Source organism: Callospermophilus lateralis, chromosome 15 (genome assembly GCF_048772815.1).
Source record: "Callospermophilus lateralis isolate mCalLat2 chromosome 15, mCalLat2.hap1, whole genome shotgun sequence".
Taxonomy (NCBI): domain Eukaryota; kingdom Metazoa; phylum Chordata; class Mammalia; order Rodentia; family Sciuridae; genus Callospermophilus; species Callospermophilus lateralis.
Window position 1 is genome coordinate 92976380 of NC_135319.1, and position 8893 is coordinate 92985272.

The window sequence follows — 8893 nt, forward strand, 5'->3', positions numbered from 1 at the left end:
CACCCATCCCCGGCCAGATAGGGGTCCACCTCTGCCCTTCTCCCTCAAGAGCACCAATGAGTGAGTCCTGAGGATGTTTACCGCCCTGCTAACAAGTGGTTTAACCGCCAGCAATAGCACAGGCCCATGACCACTCCAACAGGGTGTGAAATGTGCTGATAAGATAGAACTCACTGGAACAGCACCTGTGTCGATAGGCTTTTTGTCACCATGACAAAATACCTGAGAAACACAGCTTAGACGGGTGTGCCTTTTGGCTCACGGTGTCGGCATTGCAGTGCACAGTTCCTTGACCCAGCACTGTGGGCTGGTGGTGAGCAGGACCATGATGGCAGGGAGGTGTGGTGCAGCAGAGCCCTCACCTCACTGTGGCCAGGAAGCAAAGAGAGTGTGTGCCTGTGTGTGTGTTAGTCAGCTTTATGTCACCCAGAAAGAACAACTTAGAGGAAGAGAAGTTTATTTTGGGCTCATGGTTTTAGCGGTTTAGTCCACGGTCATTGAACAGCATTGCCCGGGGCCTGAGGTGCAGCAGAGCACGGCAGAAGGCACAGAGGAGGGAAGCTGCTCGGTTCACGGCACCCAGGAAATAGAGAGCAAGGCAGGAGCAGGGACAAGATACAGTCCCCAAAGGCACGTCCCCAGGGACCTGCTTCCTCCAGCCCTGCCCTACCTGCCTAGTCACCACTCAGCCATCCACTCACACTGCTAATCCATCGAGTGGACCAACTACCAGTGAGGGCCCGACCCTGATTCAGCCTTCATCGCTGAACGTGGCTTTGCTGCCCAACACATGCTGCGCTCCGAGCTCAGCTGGCTTAGCCACTTGCCAGCAGAGAGGCCTGAGTCCGTGACTTGGCCTCTCGTGTCTCTTGGAGTCATTGGGAGAATAAAGGTCAATGACTGAAGACTGAAGAGCGGTCATGCTGGCCTGGTCCACCACCACTGTCCCGGTTTGGGAACAGCAGCTGTTTCTATTGTCCCCACCAGGCCCAGGGGGCTCTTCCTGAGCTGCGGGTGGGCTTCCTGGGGTCTGGGGTACTCCCTCTGCTGGGTGAGGTCTCCCAGTCAGGGAAGAGGGTGGCCTCCTGATCTCAGAAAGGTCTCAAGTCTGTGTGCACCTCCCTTGCTCAGGGGGCAGGGGATGTAACAGAGATATCCCCAACGAGGACCAGAAAGCTCTGGGTCCTCAGAGCTGAGTGTCTCCCTGGGGCCACACACACTGACTCACAGAAATAGGCACCTGCCCAGCAAGGCCCTGCCCTCCAGAGCCGCTGATTGCCTCCTCACCTGGACCTTTATAAACACAGGCTTGGTGGAGAAGGCCTGAGTGCACACTGGGCAGGAGAACGTCCTGCAGCTTTCACAAGGGGTGGACTCGGCCTGGAAGGAGGCCTGAATCATCAGCACTGCTGCCATCTGTGTAGCCACTGTCCCCCCCCGTCCCACTGTCCTCCTGAGGGGCCAGGGAAGCCAGTGCCCTCTGCTGGGGGACGCCTGCTTGTCCGCAGAGGGTGTGGTCTGGTTCCACTTAGTCCCCTGTGGCCGGCATGAGCATAGGGCACTTCCAGGTTGAAAAGTAGGCTGGAGGACTAAGTGATGGTGATGACGGTGGTGGGCATGGTGGTCCTGCTGAGGGGGAGGGATGGTGGGACGGACGGTGGTGACAGGGATGTGGTCAGCCACTTTGTGGTGCCATCCTTGTTTTTGACATTCAACGTGTGAGCATGGCTCTTTTCACTGTACGATGAGACTCTGCTGTCATATTTTGTCTGTCATTCATGAGGGCCACAAAGAACGATCTCAGAGTGACCTTAAATGAGCAGTGGTCTGTGGGGCCCTGGGTTCCCCCACATCCTCTGTGGTTCTGCAGGAGGAAGACTGTGTGGGTTGCTGATGGTACAGACCTTGCTTCTGCACCTGGAGCAGGCTGTGGGGCCGTGTGGTCTTGCTGAAATCAGAGGAGGCCTGTGGCTCGTGCACTGCACCCCCTTGTCAGCCAGGGGTGGCGATCAGTCTCCTCCAGCAGGCGTGGGCCAAGCCTCTATGACGTTGATCCCAAGGTCTCCCTCAACCATTCTTGTTCCAAAAGGCCGGAGCTCGAGGAGCGGCTGAGTGCAGAGCACTTTCCTGGCATGCTCAGCCCGGGTTGTCCCCAGCACTGCACAAGCACACGCGCGCGCACACAGCTGAAGCTCATCTTAAGTATATTACGCCCCTCTGCTCTGAGAGGTGGTGATCGGTGTGAGATTGAGTGCAGGACAGCAGGGACATTTATTTTGTGGCCATCAGCAACAATACCATGCAACCTGTAATAGGCCCAGAAGGAGTTGGGTTTTTTTTTTTCATTTCCTAAATTTTTTGCTCAGCCAAAGGGATTTTCACAATCATTTGCCTGCAGAGAAGGGAACACATGTTTCTGAATGAAGAAAGGGCTATCAAAATGAGAATTCTGGTGAAAATTTGAGACTTGTTTTCCTAAAGAGCTCATCAGGTGGCTGGGGCTGTAGCTCAGTGGTAGAGCACTTGCCTCGCACACATGAGGCACTGGGTTTGATCCTCAGCACCACATAAAAATAAACAAATAAGGATATTGTGTCCATCTACAACTAAAAATATTTTTAAAAAATAAATAAATGAAGAGCGCATCAGAACTCTCCTGCAGAGGGCGCTCTCCAGATAGAGTCCACACCTGGGATTAGGAGCGGAGTGCTGGCTGTTGGGGAAGGGGAAGGCGTCCCTGCAGGGATCCACGGAGGTCCCTCAGTCCCATACTGGAGATTTGAGAAAGGAGGGGGTGTGCCCCGCTGAGAGTCCCCACCCTGTGGCAGGACCTGCTCCCTGGCCATGCTGCCCAGTGACCCCCAGCCCCACACTCTGCCTGTTGGGGTGTCATCCCTACCTGGGGTTGGGTCCTGGCTCAGACTCCACCGGTTAGCTTCTCCTCCTCTGGGTTCTTCTGCTGGACAGGAAGGTGGCCCATGGGTTCCAGGTCCTCCCCAGAGACCTGTGGGCACACTGTGGCCCCTGACTGCTCAGCCCTCCTCCCCAGGCTGGCGGTGACCTGGCCTCCCAATTATTCCTGAAAGGTGGGCTGTCCACCCCGGGGAGGGCGGGTCACGTCTGGGAGAAGGTGGGGACTGACGCGCCTCCCTCCGCCCAGCACATCCTGGAGCTGGAGGCCATGCTGTTCGACGCCCTGCAGCAGGAGGCCGGGGCCAAGGTGGCTGAGCTGCTGTCGGAGGAGGAGCGCGAGAAGCTGCAGGTGGCTGTGGAGCAGTGGAAGCGCCAGGTCCTGAGTGAGCTGCGTGAGAGGGACGCGCAGATCCTGCGGGAGCGCATGGAGCTGCTGCACCTGGCCCAGCAGGTGCGCAGACGGAGGCCAGAGGCCTGGGTCCTGCCTTCCATAGGCCACCATCTAGTGGCCATGCCCCCGGCCAAGCCCTCTAATGCCCATACCCTGCCACTGCCCTGGCCTCCTCCAGCCTTCTGCCAGACTGCCTGCCCCGCCAGAGGAGGACCCCATTGGGTTCCGAGACCCTGGAGGGTTCCTCCTTTCAGAGCGCTGCCTCCCAGGTGTCCATGGTGCTGCCCCTGATGGCAAAGCTGTGGTCTGGGACAGCGGCCGGCCACTCTAAGTGGAGGCCAGGAACCCTGGTGGCCTGTGTGGCCCTGGTGATTACCATGCTCCCCAGCTCCCATGGGAGTGCCTGGAAGGGGCTCCTGTGGATGCGTTCCACGCTAAGAACACCCTGCGAGGGTGCAAAAGGTTCAGATTGCAGACCTAGGTCAGCTGCTGTGTTGGTCTCCTTGGTCTCCAGGGTGGTCGGGGTGAGGGTGATCGCTGCAGCCCCCTTGATCCATGAGACAAGTTGTGGTCAGTGCTCAGCTGCTCCCAGGGTCCCTTCCAGGGTCCCAGGTTCTCCTTGGGATCAGCAGTTATGACCACAGCCTCCCTTTGCTCTGCTGGAAGAGCCTTGGGAAGGACAGTGGCCTGACTCCTCACCGTCACCTTGGGTGTCTGGCTGCCTTCCTGCTCCTCCTTCTCCTCCTCCTTCCTCCTCCTCCTTCTTGTTTTCCTATTTGCTCAGTTTCTCAAACACTCTGATTATTGAAGGGTTTCCTCCTCCTACCATTGCAGAGAATTAAAGAGCTAGAAGAAAGAATAGAAGCTCAGAAGAGACAGATCAAGGAGCTGGAGGAAAAGGTAACATGAACCAGCCCTCCTCTGTGCAGCTCCTAGATCATGGATACAGAGTAGCAGGTCCCTCCCACCAGAGCCAGTGAGCGGCCTTGGCCACCCTCCGGTGCCAGGGTGGAAAGGAGCAGAAAGGGGCACCGGAGTGGGAGCGTCCAGGAGCCTGGGCGGGGAGACAGGAGCCCCCTCCAGTGAGCTGGCCTGCAGCCGCAGTGGGCATGCTTCCCCGGGCCTCGGCTTCCCCCTGCAGCGGTGTGGAGTGGACGAATGGCCCAGGGCCCCTCCAGAAGTGCCGGGTGGTGCTCAGACACTGGACCCTCCACTGACACTGGCAGACGCAGGCCGCTTCAAGGCCCTGTCAAGGCGGAGGCCCACCCTCGCTCTCGGGGTCGGCCTCCCTCAGGGCCCTTCTTTCTCTGCATGCCACCTGGGGGCTGGTTCAGTGGTTTCGGGGTCAGATATTTTCTCAGCAAATGGTACTGCTTGTCGGACAGATTTCACCAAAGTGACCAGCTCCAAGAGTGAAGTGGCCAGTGGGGCCCCCATCTGTCCCTTCCAGGGGAACAGGAGACTGTCATTTGGACAGGGCCTCCCTAAGATACACCTTGGATGCTCCCTGCCCTCCAGGAAAGAAAGGTCCCTCCTTACAGCAGCCCTCTCACAGCCGGCCACAGTCCTTCCCACCACCCAGCCAGCCCTGTCCGCCCCTCAGTGGCGGTCACTGCCTTCTCTGAGGGGCTCCAGGGCTTCAGCTGTCCTCATCTGGGTGCTCAGATCCACTGTGAGGAACGGTCCTAGGGCTGCTCAGGGCACTACCTGTAAAACAAGGTTTCCTTCAGGGATTGGGACACTGGTAAGGTCCAGAGGGGACACAGCTCTTGGGGCACAAACCTCAGTGAGGCCTAGGTCTCCCCAAATCCGTGTCAGCTCCATCATGCTCTCCCCACAGGGCGCCTGTTTGTGTGAGCAGCTCTAAGTCCAGGGCATGGGTCTAAGTTTAGCTGAAGTAGCTCTTCATTGCCAGGTTTTCTCTAGAAGGGTCTGGCTTTGCCCGCAAGGTGAGGCTTCAAAACTTGAATCTATGCAGGGTGTCGTTGCCTTTGATGGCTCAGAGTGGCACCATGACCCAAGTCTTGTCAGGAGCTCTTGTTTGCCAGGCACCCGGAATCCGTCTGTGAGGCTGCAGCCACCACAGCCGCCTGCTTGTTCTCTTTGCATAGACCCCCAGTCCCCAGAGGCTCCCCCACCCTGTCATGCAGGAGCCCTGGCTGTCCACACCCCTGACCCCCAAGAGGCTCACCCTGCCCTGCCATGCTGGGAATGCACTGGGTGTGGGGACCCTGCTGCACACACCTCTGACCTCAGGTCAGACATCTTGTCCTGCCATGCTGGGGACCTGCTGTCCACACCTCTAATCCTCAGAGGCTCACCTTGTCCTGTCGAGCAGGGGAAGGGTGGGTGTGGGCCCCGCTGCACACCCAGCCCAGCTCTGGACAGTGCTGGTCCCTGAGTGCATCCTGGGGCGGCAGCACCCAGGTTCCCCATAGTGCGCCCTGAAGGTGCCAGCCCCTCCCCAGCCAGCCCCCGTCTTACTGTCTGAAACCAGTCATTTCTTGCCAGAAGCTCTACAAACTCTTTTTTCTCTCTCTCTCCTCTGTTTCCCCATCCTCCCTTTTCCTTTTCAGTTTTTATTTTTGTTCTTATTTTTCTCCCTAGCTTTCATTCTCTGGTCATAGCTGGTCTTGGCCCTCTGATGTGGTGAGTACCTCACAGGCTGCATTTGGGACAAGGGTCCCGCTCTGCTTTGGAGAGACCATAGTGGCTCTTGCCCACAGGCACCTGCCTGCCTGCAGTCGAAGAAGCTGGAGGGCCCCTCCAGGACCTCTGCAGCCCCTTAGAATGCCACTGTGCCCTCCAGAGCCACAAGTCCCTCCCAGATTAAGGTCCACCAAGGGTGCAGGGCAAGCCTGCCCCAGGGTTGGAGACCCAGCATTGAACAATAGACAGCCTCTTCTGCAGTAGAACGGTTACTTTATGACTTTCCTTTATCTTTCTCTGGTAGCTCCCCAGCACCAGCCTGGGTCCTGCAACCCCTGACACAGGGGCTCTCCTACAGCCACATGAATGGTAGCAGCCCACGGGCCTCTGGCTGCCTGGTCACCCCCTCCCGCCCACACCAGATGAGCAGGCACAAGGGACACAACATCTTGTTTTCTTGGTCTGTGGGCCCCAGGCTCCAAGGGTGCCAAGAAGGCCCTTCCTGGAGAGCAGTGGTCGCCCTCCCAGATGGCCCCTGCCCCTCTGATCCCTGTGCTCTGCATCTGTGTTTTGCAGTCCCCCTCAGAGTCGGACCACTGTCCTTCAGTGGGACCAGAGAGTGGTGGGTGCTGGCAGCGAGACAGGACATTGCATCTCATCCCTGAAGACCCAAGAGGGTTTGATCTCTGCACAGCTGTCCTGTGGAGGACGATGGGGAAGGGACCCTAAGTGGGGGCCACTGTCTGCTTGGGATGAGCCAGAATTAGAACTAGTTTTGCTGACTGGGGCTTGGCTGCTGGGCCCTGGGGTCCCTCCTCTCAGACAGCAGTCCCCATCCTGGTCACGAGGATGTGTGAAATTCCCTGCCAAGCAGGGGTAAGCCTGCTCCTGCACAGGAGCAAGCCCTGGGCCACCCCCCTCTGGTTCCTGTGGTAATTGCCAGTGTTCTTGGAGGAAGATCTTCAGAAACAACACAGGCCTGTCCCCAGGAGAGGGTGAAGCCCCTGGTTTCAGTGGTGACCTCATTCAGGGAGGGTTCATCGGGGACAACCCTAGGAGGCTCCCGGGCACCTCAGGTGCACACAACGCCAATGCTGTGACCCTTGCGGAGGCCCTGAGCACTTGCAGAGGACAAACCCACACCTGCCCTTGTTCTGTTTCATTGCCGTCTCCATGGGGACAGATGAGGGCTGTGGCCACTGCTGAACCTCCTCACCCCACCCCAAGACATGAAGGCGGAAGCCCCTGAACTGCTGGCCAGGAGCATAGTGGCCCACCAGAGCGGGATGGAGAGTGTGGGGATCCCAGAAAGGACCCTGCCTCAAGGAAAGCACACAGAAAAACAGCCGAGGACTGTCGCCCAGACACCCAGCCCAGAGAGCCCTCTGCAGGGTCTGAAGGCTACCATCCCCACAGGAGCCAAGGCTGCCCCGTCCAAAGCATCTGCATGCCAGGAGCAGGCCCAGGGGAGGAGACAGCAGCACCTGGCTTTCTACGGACCTCAGAGAGGAGCCCAGAGTCCAGGGCCTGCAGGTGAGGTGGACAGCTGTCCTCTGGGAGGGCCTCCTTCCTGCCCTGTTTGGTGGTTCCAGTGTGGGTCAGTGTGCCCGCTGCTTCTACTCTTCGAAATGTGAATTGGGTCTCCCTCTGCCAGGGGAGCCGGGTGTCTCCACCTCTGCCTGCACATGCGCAGACCCCCCTCCTCTCCTCATGCCCACGTGCACCCCAGCCCGCTGCCAGTGCCCTTTGGGGACCCACCTGAGCCGTCGTGTCTGCCAGGGTAGGCTCCAGCCCCACCCACTGCCCCCAGAACCTTTATAAAAGGAAGCTTCCTGCCTTGTCTTGGGGAGCAAGCTGTGCTCGTGGCCCTGTCCCCACGCCCATGTGGCCTTGACGGCCCCTGGGGCAGTGAGGGGCTCAGCTGACCTCAGGCACCTCCTCCAGTCCGTCCAGACAGGAAGCAGTGCCCTGGGACGTGAAGCAGTGCAGCCGCCAGCTCTGGGCTGCCGAGGCAGCTGCCACTCAGTGAAGCTGCACTGAGTAGGTGGCGCACCCTGCCACTGAGGGCTCCCCTGCCAGCTCTGGTCAGTGGGCAGCACAGCCAGCTCAGATCCTCCTGCAGGCCCCTGTGGGAAGAAGCTGGCTGGGAGACTCTTGAGCCTTTATCCCTGACCAGTTACCCCTGGCTACCTCCAGGCCACCGAAGGGGCCTGGCTGAGAGTGTCGTCTCCAGCTGTGGCTCTGTGTGCCCCTTTCAGCATGGACTCCCACAGACCCCAGGCCTGGTGGGGAGCTGCCTCTCTAGCCCCCACTGGCTGGGGCCGGGGTTCCTGTGGACAGTGGAGGGAGATGTGCTGGTGGGGTGGGGAGGTGCACAGTGGCGGGCAGAACCCGACACACGTCCCATGTGGTACAGACTGGTCTCTTCCCAGCCGGCCCGTCAGAGTGCTCTCTCCTTCGCGTACCTCCGTCGTCCCTGTCCCTGGCCTCAGCGCCAGTGGCTGTGTCGGTCAGCTCTGTCAGGCTCCGCAGCTGCAGCAGGACCAGGGTGGGCAGGTTTCTGGCTGAGCTTCTCTTTACAAGCAGGGTTTCCTAGTGGGGGTATTTGGAGTCCCGCCACATGGCCTGGGGGAGGTGAGCAGGTTCTTGGAGGGCAGAGGCAGGCCACCCTGGGAGCCTCTCAGTGAGGGTCCACCTCCCCACCCATCCCCATCTGAGGGCCATGGGCTCCTCTCTAGGGAGAGGTGAGTGTGAAAGGGCAGGAGGAGAGTCACACCCACCTGTCCAGAGGGGCCGGTCGGTGATGCTCCCTAGTCTTCCACGGTGCATTCTGACCATTTCTTGTGTTGGGCCCCGGGTGCAGGGCAGTGTGTGGTCCTTGCATCCCACAGCATTCACAGGCCCTAGCCAGGACACCTGGAAGTTTGTTCTAGAAGGCAG

General features: G+C 59.2%; 1 protein-coding gene across 18 annotated transcripts in view; it reads left to right on the forward strand.

Annotated features, from left to right (window-relative positions):
* Positions 1 to 5931, forward strand: part of Jakmip3 (Janus kinase and microtubule interacting protein 3) — a 64511-nt gene extending 58580 nt beyond the window's left edge. For 16 of the 18 annotated variants that reach the window (XM_077105292.1, XM_077105290.1, XM_077105295.1 and 13 more), the window contains 3 exons: positions 3161 to 3364; positions 4139 to 4204; positions 5881 to 5931. In XM_077105292.1, coding sequence (XP_076961407.1) covers positions 3161 to 3364; positions 4139 to 4204; positions 5881 to 5931 — 321 coding nt within the window. The remainder of the gene's footprint in view (positions 1 to 3160; positions 3365 to 4138; positions 4205 to 5880) is intronic. The other 2 variants (XM_077105298.1, XM_077105305.1) reach the window with 1 other exon arrangement.
* The last annotated feature ends 2962 nt before the right edge of the window (positions 5932 to 8893 follow it).